The sequence below is a fragment of the Pinus tabuliformis genome, chromosome 1_2 (assembly GCF_031772625.1).
Source record: "Pinus tabuliformis cultivar Carrire ecotype Pingquan chromosome 1_2, CPIR1, whole genome shotgun sequence".
Classification (NCBI taxonomy): domain Eukaryota; kingdom Viridiplantae; phylum Streptophyta; class Pinopsida; order Pinales; family Pinaceae; genus Pinus; species Pinus tabuliformis.
In genome coordinates, this window is record NC_142298.1 from 224,870,254 (window position 1) to 224,887,615 (window position 17,362).

General features: G+C 36.5%; 1 protein-coding gene across 1 annotated transcript; it reads left to right on the forward strand.

Annotated features, from left to right (window-relative positions):
- The first annotated feature begins 2,203 nt into the window (after nt 1-2,203).
- On the forward strand, nt 2,204-10,528 carry LOC149205222 (putative phospholipid-transporting ATPase 9). Its single transcript, XM_089394958.1, has 11 exons — nt 2,204-3,473; nt 4,877-6,231; nt 6,381-6,491; nt 6,836-7,115; nt 7,281-7,369; nt 7,501-7,609; nt 7,728-7,937; nt 8,217-8,342; nt 8,572-8,670; nt 8,782-8,973; nt 9,204-10,528. Exons 1-11 carry the CDS (start codon nt 3,081-3,083, stop codon nt 9,861-9,863), a joined length of 3,624 nt encoding a protein of 1,207 aa, XP_089251084.1. The 5' UTR covers nt 2,204-3,080; the 3' UTR covers nt 9,864-10,528.
- Nucleotides 10,529-17,362: the final 6,834 nt, after the last annotated feature.

Genomic DNA, 17,362 nt, shown 5'->3' on the forward strand with positions numbered 1-17,362 from the left:
CAAACCTTTCATTAATTTGATGTCTCTTTTTGATATATGGAAATAGTAAAATTTACCCGAAAAAGAAAATTACAAAAACACCATGAATTACTTGCTTTTACTATATTCATGTTTGGTTAAGTTACCAACCTAAAAGCATCTTAAATTCAGATCTATGAAGCGTATCAAGTCTAGAGTTAAGATTAGTATCAAGTCTAGAGTTAAGATTAATTTAAGCTGGCACTCTTGCATTCCATAACGATTTCCTCAAAGCTTTAAAAATGTTTCATCATAACAAATACCATGGGCAAAACCATGGGTTGTCAATAATTATATTTTTATTTGACTGACTCAAAACTTTTACATAACATAAAACAACATAACATATCATAACAAATACCATGGGCAAAACCATGGGATGTCAATAATTTTATTTTTATTTGACTGGCTCAAAACTTTTACATAACATAAAATAAATAACATAACATAACATAACATAACATTACAACCTTTCTTCCATACTAGGATGGAGAGTGTATGTATTGTCTAACTATTTTATGTTTTGGAATTTGGCAAAATTGAAGGAAATAATTTTTGGTCAAATCTTATTTTTGTTGTTTAAGCTCTGTTTTTGAATACATAAATAAATTCAACATCTTAAAAATCTTTGACCACTCATTACGCAAAATGCACAGATCAAACTTGTAATTTCAACCAATTCTTACCCCACAAAAACAAAAAATCAAGAACAATAGCGTTATAAAACAAGTTTTGAAGTTAGTTATTAAATCACTCAATAAATAAAACAAGTTTTGAAGTTAGTTATTAAATCACTCAATAAATAATGCTTGGGTTTCGGGTTTTTGTGTTTTCATGACCACTATGTTTTAATCTCTATAATAATGAAGTATCTTAGTATTGTGGGCATGCTTTTATGTAAGTTGGGTAAACGAGGACCATTAAATATTTCCCTATTATAATATTAATAAATAATGCGGAGTTCGTACTTAGAAATCTTATTTATTTAAAATTTTGTCATTACTCGTAGTCGGTGAATTAATTTAAACCTAAAATGGGATTAGTTGGAGTTAAGGGTGGTAATTGAAAAGTTAAAATAATTTAATTTAATTTAAACCTAAAATATGATTAGTTGGAGTTGAAGGATGGGGGCAGACATGATTACATTGCATTATGATACATGGATACGGATAGTGGTTGATTAGAGTATGATACATGGATATGGATAGGAATAGGGATAGTGGTTGAAGGGACAACTTGACAAGAAAGGAATAGTAAAGGGTTCATGCATCTTTTGTCCTTTTCGTGCAACAATAGTAAACAACAAGGCCAAGGCAAAGGCAAAGGCACAGGATTCATGGATATATATTTTGTCTTCTTTTTCGTGCATCAATAGTAAACCAGGGTGGGTGGGTTTGGTATTACAGTGGATATATGGTCATCCTACGCGGCCTGGTTCGAACCCTGGACGTTGATGGCAGAACATGGATGGCAAGTGGAAATAGAACTTTGTTGTTTATTATTAACATACAACAGGTGGGCAACGTCAACAGTGTATAAATAAAGAAAAAGGTGTAGAAATTGGAGGTGAATAAAATAGGAAGCTTCCTGCCGCCAGCCAAGCAAGGAATATTAAGTGTTCCAAACATGTTGGAAAATGGTAGGTGATTGACTGAACGTGGTGTGTGCATTTTGTAACCGCGTAGTCTAAACCGTCCACAATTTTGCTTCAAAATAATAAAAATAAATTTCCGGTATTAGTAGAAATTCCCGGATTTTTACCGGGAAAATTCTTGCGTTCTGATCTGACAATTAAATTTCTTAAAATTTTGACCAGATTCCAGCACAAAAAAAGACCGTCTTAACAAAATTGTGGCGTAAGTAAACAACCCCTTTTGTAACCAAAGTAGAGAGTGTAGTTAAGGCCATCAAATAAGGATTCCCGGCGAAATAAGGTGTTGGCGTTCTTGGATCTTCAATTTCCAATTTCCAATTTCCGATGCGATGGTTTCCGTGAGTGGAAATGCGAGCGATTGTGGCATGGATCATTTATCCACTGGATAAAAGAAATCACTTCACGTTTGGCGTGGGAGTGGGTTGTTGGGGACGGGTGTGAATTTGGGCATGTGGGCGGGCGTTGCGTTTTGGTGTGTGGAAAGAAAGGAAAAGGGAATCAATCAATCGCCGGTCAATGGTTTCCCGATGCTTCTAGAAGTGCAAGTGAAGGAGGGAGGAAGGAGTGAGTCTCAGCGGATGCAATTGCAAATGCAAATCTAGTCGGTCTTGGTTTCTGTGTTGACCACCTATGGGGAATGAGGTGGGAGGGTCGCAAACAGAGAACAACAACAACGAAATGGAATGGGGAAAGAGGAAAAGTAAAAGAGAAACACTATATTCGTTGTACTAGAACATTATTATTATTATTATTATATTTGTGGTGACTCAAGATGGCGGCGGAGTAAGTTGACCTTCTAGACTGCAGACTTTCCGTTTGTCCTGGTTCATAAGTTTTAGCTGTGTTTTTTGAAGATAGGAAGAGATTTCCGTTGATCCCTGCACGTAAGCGGCAGTCCACCGAGTTAAATTTCAGCTTTGGTAGTAATGTCTACAAATGCCCAAGGATTTGCACTATCATCGGGAAGGATACGCAGTTTGTATATGCAAAACCAGCCCTGATAGATAAACAGTGTGTATTTCCAGAATCAACAAGCCTTCTCAAAGTGGATGACATTTACAGGAGATTTTTGGCATTGATAGCACAAAGGAATTGCAAAACCCCCAGGTAGGATAGGTCGATTTAATCAACAAGGAGGCCAAGAACAAATCCGTAGAGTTACTTTGGATGCAGACCCACAAATTAAATCTCTTCTTTGGCCGACTCTGCTGTTAACCCTATAGCAGAAACAGAGCTTCAATAGAATCAAACCCCGATTGAACTGGCAAGGAATTATTACAAAAGATTTGCTGGCTCATCTCATCATAGGATTTGAACTAGTCTGGCTCAAGTTATCATAAGGTAGAGTAATATTTTTAATATTACAGATCCGAAATTGAAAGCGGGGTTGTAAAGGAGTTCAGACAAGATGCCTGATCATAGGCCCAAGAGAAAGATCCACCTTAGCAAGCTATATACATTTTCATGCGGTCGATCATCGTTACAGACGGAGGACTCCTTGCCCGTTGGAGGCCCTGGTTTTTCCAGAACTGTATATTGCAATGAACCAGAGAAGCACCAAGAGAAGCCCTATAGGCCCAACTATGTGTCCACTACCAAGTATAATTTGGCGACTTTCTTTCCAAAGGCTCTGTTTGAGCAATTCAGAAGGGTTGCGAATATATACTTTCTTTTCGCAGCGGCCTTGTCTCTCACTCCCTTGGCACCTTTTAGCGCTTCAAGTTTGATTGCACCACTGGTGTTTGTTGTTGGAGTCAGTATGGTAAAGGAGGGAATCGAAGACTGGAATCGCTTCTTGCAGGTTGGTATTTGAACTCATCTCTGTGGAATACATTTTTGTTGTTGGTGTCCTTGACTTGTGAAAATGTTTTGTTTGACGCCGACTCTAAATTGAGAAAGCAAATGAGAGAATTATTGTATCCCCATCTTTGCCAAGGTGATTAGAGGCCTAGTTTCTCCTTGCTAGGTGCATCAGCCTTATTTACTTTGAACCAGCAAAACCCAGGGCTCACACATAGCTCCATGATTGTTAGGCGTCCATTGCTTTACCATGACTTGGGAGGTCCGCACATGGCCTCGGTGCTCTCCTCTATGTGGTATTTTTCGTGGAATGACTCAGGCAGATTTGAAATTACTGACTAGGCACTCAAACCAAGCTTATTGATGATTGTAACTCTTACTTTGATGAGTAGAGAAAGAATGTTGAATATCAGATAGGACAGGACATACAATGGAGAACAACACATACGTTACTTATGAAAAATTCAAATTGCAGCTTGGTAATTGACATATACAGTTGCATTATATCTGTTTTTAAGATGACAGTTAAGTTGTTAGAGTGTAAACTATCGTCATTAAACAAACATCCAGCTTTTGAAAGATATAATGTGAAATAGAAGTTCTATATGTGGCTCTAGGTCCACAGTCGAGGTTTTAACTGGCCATTTATTAAAAATAATCTATATCGAATTGAACTCCTACAAGTCATATGACACAATGTGACATGAAGCTTCTTATTGTTTGCAGAATAAAACTTATAGGTACTGAAGGGCTAGTGAGTCTAAAATTTAGTTTATCATAAATTTAAGCTGCCCCTCTGATGTTTGATAGAGTTTACTGCGTAACACAGTGTTTTATGTATTAAAAATCATACTGCTCTAGGTCCTCACTTGAGGTTTTAACTAGCCTATTATTAAAAATGATCTATCCCAAATTAAACTAGATCCTACATATCATATGATACAATGTGGCATATATCTTCTTATTATTTGCAAAATAGAAGTTATAGGTACTAAAGGGCCGGTTAGTGTAGAATTTAGTTTATCATAAAATTAATTTTGCCTTCTGATGTTTGATAGGGTATACTGCATAACGCAGTGCTTAGGTGATATTTTTCTTATGCCCTTGAGTTCATGGCATATTCCTCTAACTTTCAGGAATAATGTGGTTCTGGCTATTTGAATAGCGGCATAATATTTGGCACATTCAAGTTGTGGGTCATAGCAATGTGTATGAATATTAAACATTAATTGGCATAATCATTGCCTGAGACTTTCAATTTGATTTTTGTAATTCAAAGAATTCTCAAATATATTTTCTCTTTGCTGCAATAATAAATGTCTTCGCACATTTTGTCGGGATAGTGCAATATTTGCGACCAGACTTTCTTTTTATGGATCTGTAAGACATTTTTATATCTTGCAGGATAAGGAGGTGAATAATCGAATTGTCAAAGTTCATGCAAAGGATGGTAACTTTGTTGAAACAGAGTGGAAAAATTTGATGGTAGGAGATGTAGTGAAGGTGGAGAAGGATGCTTTCTTCCCGGCTGACCTTTTGTTACTCTCATCAAGCTATGAGGATGGTGTTTGCTATGTTGAGACAATGAACCTTGACGGTGAGACAAATTTAAAGTTAAAGCAAGCATTGAAGCCAACAACGCAGTTACATAACAATGAAAGTTTCCAGTCCTTTAAGGCTTTTATCAAATGTGAGGATCCAAATCCAAGCTTGTACACATTTGTTGGCAGTATGGACTATGAAGGTCAAACTTATCCTCTGTCATCTCAGCAGATTCTTCTTAGAGACTCAAAACTCCGCAACACAGAATATATCTTTGGTGTGATAATTTTTAGTGGGCATGATACAAAAGTGATGCAAAACACCACTGATCCACCATCAAAGAGAAGTGGGATTGAGAGGAAAATGGATAAAATTATTTATTTCCTCTTCAGTATGTTGGTTTTGATTGCATTGGTTGGTTCAATAGCCTTTGGTGTCAAAACTAGGGATGACATGCCAGATTGGTGGTACTTAAGACCTGATGATGCAAATGCTTATTTTAATCCTGATAAGCCAGCTTTAGCAGCATTTTTGCACTTTGTGACAGCACTTATCCTGTATGGTTACCTCATCCCAATTTCTCTCTATGTATCAATAGAAATTGTGAAGGTCGCACAGACAATGTTTATTAATAAGGACCAGCAAATGTATTATGCAGAAACAGACAAGCCTGCACAAGCCCGCACATCCAATTTGAATGAAGAACTTGGGCAGGTTGATACTATCCTATCTGATAAAACTGGTACACTGACCTGCAATTCAATGGAGTTCCTAAAGTGCTCTATTGCGGGTACTGCATATGGTCAAGGTATGACGGAGGTGGAAAGGGCAATGGAAAAAAGGCTAGGGAAAAATGCTGCAGAGTTGCAGAACTTGTCCTCTGAAGACAATGACATAAATGATCAAGTCGGCACTGAAATGGAGATGAAACCTCACATTAAAGGTTTCAATTTCAGAGACAAACGCCTCATGAAAGGACATTGGCAACAGCAGCCGCAGGCAGATGTTATTCGCATGTTTTTTCGAATTTTGGCCATTTGCCAAACTGCAATCCCTGAAGAAGATGAAGAGACTGGTAAAGTCAGTTACGAAGCTGAGTCACCAGATGAAGCAGCTTTTGTTGTAGCAGCAAGGGAGCTTGGCTTTGAATTTTTCAAACGTACACAGACAAGTGTTATGCTGCATGAACCAGGTCCAACCCGTGACCGGGTAGAGAGGTGGGTGTTGTAAATAATAATTTTTCCCATAAGGATGTTTGCCGTTGATTTCTGGTGTTATACCAAGTTGATGCTGCATAGGCTTATTGTGCAGGCTGTAAGATCCAGACCATTTTATCCCCTAATGTGATAGAGGTCTTGTTATGCAGTGAGTACAGAATCTTAAATGTATTGGAGTTTAGTAGTGCTCGAAAAAGAATGTCCGTGATAGTAAGGAATGAGGACGATCGGTTGTTTCTATTTTGCAAGGGTGCAGACAGGTTAGATCTCAACCCTTTATAAAACGTTTCTATTTATTCATGAAAAGACAAGGATTCAATATTAATTTAAAATCTTATGAGAAAAAACATGTGAGAACAAAGATTTTCCAAATATCGGCTGGTGTAAAGATTTCAAGTATATGAAGTGTCTTGAAGATAAGCATAGAATTTTAACTTAGGCCTTTTCCTCCTCATGTCCTGGCTCTTTTATATTAATATTGGAAGCATGTAGGCCAACGATATGTAGGCAACTCTGTTAAAGTCAATGCCAATGATTGTTCTGCTTATAATGCTTGTATTTGGTGATAGATTCTTTTATAATGGCTATTTTTATGTCCGTGCAGTGTCATTTTTGAAAGATTGTCAAAGAAGCAAGGGAGAGAGTTTGAGGAAGCCACAAGAACTCATATAAGCAAATATGCTGATGCTGGGTTAAGAACCTTGGCAATTGCATACCGTGAGCTTGATGAAGAGGAGTACAAAGTCTGGAATGAAGAATTTATGGAGGCTATAAATACTGTAAGTGCAGACCGGGATGCAAAAGTGGATGCTGTCACAGACAAAATTGAAAGGGAATTGATTCTTGTTGGTGCAACTGCTGTCGAGGACAAACTGCAAAAGGGGGTGGGTCATAATAACAAAAGTGTCTTGCTTTTCTTGTGGCACAATTTCTGATGTCATTAGTTGATGACTGGTGAAAGGGACAATGCTTTGTTGTATTATTCTGTATAAGTGTTTTTTTTCCCATCTGTTCACAGGAACTAAAGTGATTTCTTTGATAACTTGCAGGTTCCTCAGTGCATTGACAAGCTAGCACAGGCTGGTATTAAGATCTGGGTTTTGACTGGAGATAAATTGGAAACTGCCATCAATATTGGGTATAGTCTAAAGCACTTGATAGCATGTGTTTGAATATGTTTATAGTTAAATTTTTAATTTACCTCTGTGGTTATCTAATGGTTACCATTTTACCCTACTCATTTTCCTTAAATGGATTTTATCCCTGCAGATTTGCATGCAGTTTTCTGAGACAAGGAATGAAGCAAATACTGATCACATTGGATACACCTGAGATAAATGTAGTAGAGGCACAAGGAGACAAGGAAGCCATTTCAAAGGTAAATGTCTCATTTGAGGACTGTTTCACAAGAATCTGAAACATGTATCTATATCTTCAATTTATCCAAAGGACTCATACTCTAAGTTTACATGTCATTGTTTTATTACTTTTTTCAGGTCTCCAGGGAAAGTGTACGAAAACAAATTAGTGATGGACAAATGCAAGTGAGTTCAGTAAGAGGCAATGATGATGTGTTTGCTCTGATTATTGATGGGAAGTCATTGGCATATGCATTGGAGAAAGAAATTAAAGAGAAGTTTCTAAGTGTGGCTATTGGCTGTGCATCAGTTATTTGCTGCCGAGTCTCACCAAAACAGAAAGCACTTGTAAGTTTCCTCTGGAACCAGGTTCACTAGGATTTCAAAGATTTTTTTATTGCGGACTTGCCTTTTCAGATAATTAAAATCCATGTCTTGTCATTTATGTTTACCACCGTAAACTGCATCTTTCAGATGATTGTACTGCAACTAAGCTATAGCTGTTTGTATATTAGTGTCTTGTGACAAGGACTTTGGCATGAAAGTTGGTGGAATTTTCTCAGCGTCCAGGCTTTGTGCCAATTTTTATGATATTTGTTAGTCTTATGAAAGATGGTAACTGTACAGGTTACTCGGTTGGTTAAGGAAGGTACCGGGAAAACCACATTAGCAATTGGTGATGGGGCCAATGATGTAGGCATGCTTCAGGAGGCAGATATTGGAATTGGTATCAGTGGTGTTGAAGGCATGCAGGTTGTTTCTTTATCTGCATTTTCTATCTTTAAAATGATTTTTATGGTTTGGTTGAATTGTTTGAGGGTGCAGCTAGGTCCAGAAGCATACTACCTTTTGTATCATTGCTTTTCCTTTCAAGGATATAAATAAATTAGTTTTAATTTAATTTTTTTATGAACCTTCCTGTTTCAATTCTGGTGCAATTCTCTTTGTAGCTCTTATCAAACTAACAAAGTTGCAATTGCAGGCCGTTATGGCAAGTGATTTTGCCATAGCTCAATTTTGTTTCCTCGAACGATTGCTTCTTGTACATGGCCATTGGTGTTACCGACGAATAGCAACTATGGTAATTAAATCAAGTCCTTTTAATGTATATGTTTTATTTCATTTTTATTATATAACATCTTAATGTGCTTGAATCACAGACTCATGGTTTATCTGGATGTTGATTATGCAGATATGTTACTTTTTCTACAAGAACATTGCCTTTGGCTTTACCTTGTTTTATTTTGAAGCATATGCTTCATTTTCCGGACAAGCAGCATATAATGACTGGTACATGTCACTTTTCAATGTCTTTTTTACTTCGCTTCCAGTTATTGCATTGGGAGTTTTTGAGCAAGATGTATCTGCACGTTTCTGCCTACAGGTATGAGTCTTTTAGAATTATTACTGTAATTTCAAAGACCTGTGCTAATTTTGCTTCTACTTTTGTCATATTTCTCTCATGTTTATGGTCAGTTGTTGGACGTTTATAAAATTATCTTATTTCCTTGCATAAAGTCTATAGCTTGCAGTTTATGTTTCTGTTGAACTTTGGAACTATATGTTTGGTATGTTTTTTTAATCATGATGAATATTTCATGGTGTATTATGCAGTTTCCGCTTCTGTATCAGGAAGGACTACAAAATATCCTCTTCCGTTGGGCTCGGATTTTTGGCTGGATGTTTAATGGGATTTGTAGTTCTACCATTATTTTCTTTTTCTCTACAAACATCCTTAAGCATCAGGCATTTCGACATGGTGGTCAAGTTTCAGGTATGGAGGTCCTTGGAGCAACCATGTATACTTGCATTGTCTGGACAGTAAATTGCCAGATAGCACTGGCCATCAGTTATTTCACGTGGATACAGCATCTAGTCATATGGGGCAGTATTGCATTCTGGTATTTGTTTCTTTTTGTATATGGATCTATTAAACCAACATTTTCGACTACAGCATACAAAGTTCTTGTTGAAGCTTGTGGCCCCAGTCCTATGTACTGGTTCATTACACTACTTGTTGTTATCTCCGCTCTAGTTCCTTACTTCACATATACAGCTTTCGAAAGAAGGTTCTTTCCTTTGTATCACAGCCTTATTCAATGGGCAAGGCATGAAGGTATAGAAGAAGACCCAGTGCTACAAACGATTCCAGTGCGTAGGATTCATGTTGGTTTTACCGCAAGAGTTGAAGCTGGCATTGAGCACTTTAAGAACAAAATTCGTCATAGCCACAATGGTGACAGAGTAACGGGTTTGCAGAATGACTCACACTAGGCATCTATCACCGTTTTGGTTGGGGCTTGTCTAATTTATTGATCATTTGATTTAGTGGACTTGAAATGTGAGCAAAAAGTTGAACCAATAGTTCGAATGGAAGACCCTGGTTCCATCCCTGTTTCTGTTCAGCAGTATTCAAGACAATCAGACATTGTTTGGCTACTTATTTTGAGGCCTTACAGGGAAAACAGGTAAAAATTACAAGGCTTGGCCTTAGTTTGAGTAAGTGTGTTCACACTGGCTTTAAGGACAGAAAGAAATATGCTAGCATATTCTTTGATTTGTGGATGGTTTCCAACAAGGCCGAGTCCATAATAGGGTCATTCATTATCAGATCACCATATTCTTTTACTTGTAAATCATTGTAACAAATATCTTTGTATTTTAATGCCTCTTTCCTCGTATATAAGATTTGAGCATAGGATAAAACCAGAATTCTGTAAAGAGTTTAGGATTGCATTCTGTTATTCAGATGAAAGGATGACTATATTCGTAGCTCTGGTATTTCAAATGTACTTAGAGCTTTCATATTTAGTTGTTATAATAATGGTTTCACTATTCAGGTATATCCAAGGCACGGAGGATGGGTTTAGGTCAAAAGACAAACGTTCTGAAAGTGTCTCTGGTAATATAATTGGTCAATGCATTTAAATTGACTTCTATGTGGACTTTTTTGCTGGTGACCAAAAAATTCATGTAGCAATGCATTGCTGCATATTGTTGAGGTTCGGAGCTGTTCATCCAAGATTGAAAACTTGTATTAATACCAGAGTTAAAAATACTATTTAATCGTTAGACAGAGTTAGTCAATACTTCTCCCTATATCTGTTTGGTGCCACATACATACTGCATCCGAACCCTCCAAGTCAAGGCTATGGCCGTGAAGAGGTAAGACGGGATTTTTTTGCCCCAAAACGCAGACTTGACTAAATTTTATTATATTAATCCCATACTCCAAAATTTCTCTTCCGTTAGTTTTCTTGGATTTCTTCGGTTTCCTCTAGATGTAAATTGTTGAGTTTACTGGGGGTGTTGCATGCTTTTATCATGTGAATTGCTTGCAATTGTTATTGCATACATTCTTGCTTTGGACTGCTTTATGCTTGCTATTTGAGGGCTATGAACTTTTTTTTAGTACTTGGTTTGAATTTCGGATGCATGGGTAAATTTCAGACTAAAATAGAAGTCTATGTTTTTCAAAACGTACAAAATTTATTAGCGTCCGTGAATTATACGTTAAAAACAGGAGACTTGCCATATATGTGTTCTGTGAGCGGGACATGGTTACCTAGGAACACTGTTATTCTGGCCAGAATCGCGGGATTTGCTTTTTATTGTTAGATTAATCAGTGAAATGTTGTCAAACAGCACATATGTGGATGAGTGGTATACATATTTTATGCCTGAAAGTAAATAGCAGTCAACCCACCTAATGAAAATATGTTTATTTTGACTTTTCAAGTGATGGACAACAGTGAAGGTTTTCTAGCCCCACGACTCAATCAAACATGCAAAGTGATCAATAGATAGACATGAAAGACATGAAATATCTTAGATATTCGATACTTTTCTTTTCTTTGTTTAGAGGAATGAAGTATTGTAGAGGGCCAAATTTGAGTCACTTCAGCAAGGGCCAAACGTGAAGTTGATTCATTTGAGAGATTTTGTATTTGTTTGGTGCATAGCTTTGTGCAAGTCGTCTTCAAAGTTTCAGACATGAAGTTGATTCATTTGAGAGATTTTGTATTTGTTTGGTGCATATAGCTTTGTGCAAGTGGTCTTCAAAGTTTCAGACATGAAGTTGATTCATTTGAGAGATTTTGTATTTGTTTATTGCATGTAGCGATTTTGTATTTGTTTGGTGCATGTAGCTTTGTGTAAGTGGTCTTGTAGTTCCAGATATGAAGTTCATTCCTATGAGAGATTTTGTATTTATTTGGTGCATGTAGATTTGTGTAAGTGGTCTTTATAGTGTTAGGTCTCTATAATATTAATGTAGCCTCCATATTGTTATTCTTGTGTCCCATAGAAGCTCACTATTGTTATTGTTGTGCCCTTACATTATTATTGTTATGTAAGCTTTGATTATATTGTGACCCCTTAGGCTTCTATATATACCAAGGAGGTTTTGTTATTTGAATCATCTAAGAATTGTTCATTTATGAGATGTAAAAGGAGGTTGTCTGCGCGAAGTGACTTATTTTGAAGTTGTTGATCTATTTTTTCTTTTATTTTCTGATTTAATTACGTAACATTTGGTATCAAAGCTTTGGATTCTAGGGTTTCATTATTTCAAATAAGTTATCTTGACATTTTCACTATAATTTTTTTCTATGAGGCTTCAGAAGCTGAAAATTTGACCATGTGGAGTTGAAAGCTTGGGCAACTTCATGTAAAAATTTTAGATTTTGGTTTGCTATATTTTTTGAGATATGGTTCGAATAATTTTTGCATGCTCTAGAATTTTGTTTCAAATAGGGGACCTAGGAAAAATCATCATAACTTTCTCTGCAAATGTAGGATTTGAATTTCGTAAAAAATGACTGAAAATGCATGAACAATAGTTAGTCGTGTATCATTTTCAGGGTTGAAGGTTGAAACAATGACGTGGCATTTCTGTACAAGTTCGCTTTATTGAACTAGTGCATAATGAGGGCATTGTGGGAGATTGAGCATAATTTTACTTTGAAGAATCCAATCTCAGTCTAACTTGTGGCATTGAAAAGAAGACTTAGAAGACTGCTACAAAACAAAATTTCAGACCTTAGATAATTGAAATTAAAGAGATACAACAATTTCATGATCAAGTTCCAAAAGACAAGAAAACATGTGTGTATTTTTAAATTTGCATAACTTTTGTTGAAAAAATTAGTTTGAAGGAATTCAAAGAGCATAGTGAAACATAGATATTATTATTTAGTTCCAACATGCTCGCAACAAAAAAATGGAAACACCCAATAAGAAACCAAAAAGCTCTACTATGACGCGTGAAGAAGAGGGAGAAATGCAATATGATATATCAAAGTTACAGGACCAAGTGCAACAAATTCTACGCTCACAAAGAACAACAAAAATTAAATTGAATGCTAAGATGGATGGTTTAGAAAATAAAATAAAATGGGACATTGATGGTTTAAAAGGGGACACAGAGGATTTAAAAATAGAGATGGAAGGTTCGAAGGACAAAGTCGCTGCAACAAAAATTCCTAGTAGTGACAAGGTACTCCATGAAAATCACGATGAAGACAAAATGAATATAAATTATGATTTTAGAGACTTTAATAATGGGTTAAAGACTAACCACATTCCAGAGATTGATATGAGGAAGTTTAATGACAAGGATCTAGTAACATGGATACTATAAAAGGAGCAATTTTTTTGATCTGCATTATGTGTTGCATACACAAAATGCACACATTGCATCTTTATATTTAGAACAAAATTAATATCGATGACTTTGTTCTCATAATTCAATTGTCATTTAGACAATTTTTACGAAAGAACTGGTAGCACATTATGCGGATATAAAGAGCAATACCTTCTTTAGCCAATTGATAAATCTTGAACAAAAGGGTTCAATGGCGGAGCACATTGAGGACTTCCAAAAATTGACTATCAAGGTAAATGATATTCTAGAGGAGCATAGGATTGATGTCTTCATAGAGACTTTAAAGGATATCATCCAACATAAGGTTCACTTCTGTGAACCTAATTCATTGGAGAAGACATTCAAGGTGACAATAAAAATTGAAAACAAAATTATGGCAACAAGGAATGCTACCATTCACAACTATAAAAATGGAAGTGTTGCTGCTCCTATCTTCCCATAATTTACAAGGTTGACACCATAACAATTGAAAGAAAAAATATCAAAAGGACTTTGTTACATTTGTGATAACAAATACACTAAGGGTCATAAGTGTGTTGACAAAAAGATATTTTACATAAATTGTGAAGAGGAGGAAGAAAATGAATAAGAAACATTAAAATAAGATGATATCCACCAGGAACCAACCCCGAAGAAAGAAGAAATGAATGCATCCATATCTTGTAATGCATTGGCAAGAATTACCAATCTTCAAATTCTCAAGATAGAAGGATATATCGAGAAAAAATAGTAATATTGTTGATTGATTTTAGTAGTGCTTACTATTTTATTCATTATAAGATAGCCAAGGAATTGGATTGCTTTCTATATTTAGCAACAGAGTATCAAGTGATGGTTGCAAACGGAGGAACTATAAATTGGTTAGGGAAGTGCAATAATATCAATCTAACTATGAAGGAATATGTATTGAATAATCCAATGCATTCCATTCCAATGGGTGGTGTTGATGTTGTATTAGGAGTCCAATGGTTACAATATTTGGGGATGATATCTTTAAATGTTTAAGATTTTTTTTGAAATTTTTTTAGGAAGAAAAGAAAATTGGATTAAGGGGCATCACAGGGAAATCGTGGAAGATAATCAACTCTAATGACATGACAAAACTTTTGAAGAAAGAACAACGATGCATATTTGCACAATTATGCTCATTGGATGTTCAAACATCAAAATCATCTGTTTCTCCAGATCTCCAAAGAATCTTGGACAATCATTCCAAAGTATTTGAGACTCCCAATGGCCTCCCACTTATCCGTGATCATGATCATGATATTCACTTGATTGCAGGAAGTGTTTCTCCAAACATCAGACCCTACATATATCGTTGTGCCGAAAAGAGTGAAATTGAACATATGATTGCAAAAAATGCTAAAGGTAGGGATAATTCAAATTAGCAAAAGTTTTTTCTTTGCTATAGTAGTATTGGTACTGGTGAGCACCAGTGTTGCAGCAATAATGCTGCAACTCCTGGGGCTTCCTACTTTACTTTTATCAGCCACGTAGTTCGTAACAAACTTGGAAGCTACGATGTTGTATGCACAAGTACTAGCTCTTACTGCAGGTTGTCACTTGGTCAGCGGGCATAAGATCGCTAGGAGCTTAAGCCAACTTCTATGAATTCTCAGAAAAAACTTTTAACTGTGATGAAAAAAAGCTAACTCTACAGAGGCTATCATATTTGCAAAAAGAGAAGGAAAACTGAAATGTAAAAGCAAACCCTAGCAAACCTTAATTTACCCATTAACCTTACTTTTGTAGGAAAAGAGATGAAAACTGATGAAATGAGTGCCATTGACTACTGAAAGGTGAATTGCATTTATTCAAGCTAATTCTGAAAGGAAATGAGAAGAAAACATTTTTTTGTGTTTTTGAGTGCTTTTATGTGAAATTATTATATTTGTGATTGTGTAGAGGTTTGGTGGCGAAGGAAGGTGGAGTTGGTTTTTGCAGAGGTGGAGAAAGGTGTGGAGAGGTCTTAAGAATCCCTTAGTACCTTTCTGAAGACTTCCATTGCAATCGTATTTCGAAAAACCACTTACAGAAAATTCTACAGAAGGTTGCAGGGGATCTACAGGAGGAGGCCGAGAGCTATTTTTGGAGTTTTGAAGGTGGAAAAATGATGGGAAGGGTAACTGAAGGCTAGATAAAGGTGTTGAGGTGTCTGAAGCTTGTCAAGGAAGATCGAGAAAAAACATGATGGTTGAATTTGTTCAAATGGCAGGAGGGAAGCTTATGGACAGAAATTAAAGCAAATTGGCGAAATGTTGCGAATGACTTAGGAAATCTGTGGGAAGTGAGCTAGTGCTGGCTGCTTTATAGGTGTATGGTGAGATGAGGTGTCCTGCAAGAGATCTGCACATCTACTTACAAAAACTGATCAAAGAAATGACTAACTATGCCATGAAAACATAAATTTCTCTAGCGTGACTTAATTTCTAACCTACAACAGAAAATGCTGAATAGTAACCTTTGAACAGAAAAGCATGTAGAGAGATCTATTGTAAAAGAACAAAAAATGATCTAGGCAACTGAATCTGAATTACTATATCAATCTTTCCAAATCAAGTCATCACACTAGCAATTGCATGGAAGAACAAAACTATGTTTTTAGTGGCAGCAGTAGTGCCTTGACCTCAAATCATAGTCCCAGGAAGGGAGAAAGGAGATTAGGACTTGCTGTTGGTCTTTTTGAATCTTATTCTGTCACCGCAGTAACCTATTTGAGCAATTGAAACAAAAATAGTTATGCAAACCATCAAAAGCAACATAATCTAAACAAAGTAAAATGAATCTATGTAACATAAATTAACTCATGAACTGAAGCAAAAACATATACACAAAGCAGGAGGTGCTGGGCAGTTTAGGTTGGGCACTAATCCAAGAGCTTCAGCCCTTTGAAAGAGATCAGTGTTGACTCAAAAATTGTTTCATCTTCATTATAAAAAATAATAGTCACATTACATGAACTGTTCTAAAAAAGGAAGCTCGAAAATGAGTTGAACACGTGTTGCATAATAGTGCGAAAATTCTACTAATGACTGGCTAACCTATTGAGGCTCTAAGCCCCCCTATTTATACAAATGGAATCCTTTAACAACCCTCCTAAAATCAAGAAGCTCAGCGTCCCAAAACTGCGGAGAAACAACAATCTTTCTTTACTTGCTTGGCTTCCCCTTGAATGCACTAATGTGGCTACTTGTACTCTGAGTTTCTGATGGAGAATTCGAGGTAAGGGTTCATAAATGAAGGGGACACCCCGTACAAATCCTCTTCCCTGTTTTCCTCGAATATTCGCTACCAAATGCTCATAAATCCTTTGATTTTGTCTTAAAATTGACCAAAAATATGCATAAAGCACACAATAAACTTCATGGCATAATGACTAACCCAATTCACTATATTAGCATAAATATAATAAAAAACATGCAATAAAATAATGAGAATGGTGGGTTAAGTCGAATTAAGAGGCAAAATGAGCCCATATAATTACCCATTTTTGGGGCTCATCATTACCCCCTACTAAAGGTGTTTCTCATCCTCTGAGAAACTATTCCATCTCTTCATCTTTGATTGCCTTGATGGCCTCCCTGACATTCCATGCCTCAGATATGCGATCCTCTTCCCTTTCATGGAATCCAACTTTGTCATCTACCTCTTCCCACCACTGTCTTTCTTCTTCTTCCCTTGTGCCTTCCAGTGATTCTAGCAGCAGTGGAGGACTCAGTTTCAGACCAATCCAATGGACCTTCAGACTTTGCATAGAGTGCTTATACAGGGGCACTCTCTTTAGTGCTTCTCTCATTTTGTTTGGGGAGTGGTACTTTCTGATCTGCAAGTAGTGGGGTAGTGTGTTCCACCTTCTCATGCATGCATGGATGCAATCTTCCTCAAACAATCTTTCCAGGTCTTCAAAATATGTAATAGCCTGAGCTTGCTCATTGATGTACTTAGGGACACTTTGAGGATTAGCTACAAGTTGTTGTTGTGTGCTAATGAGAGCCATAGGGTCTGATGGTTCTGCTCTAATCATCAAAGGTTCATTCTGCGCTTTTGCCATCATTTTCTGGATTTCTGCTGCTATTTTGTCCTCATGACTCCTCCAGGATGCCAT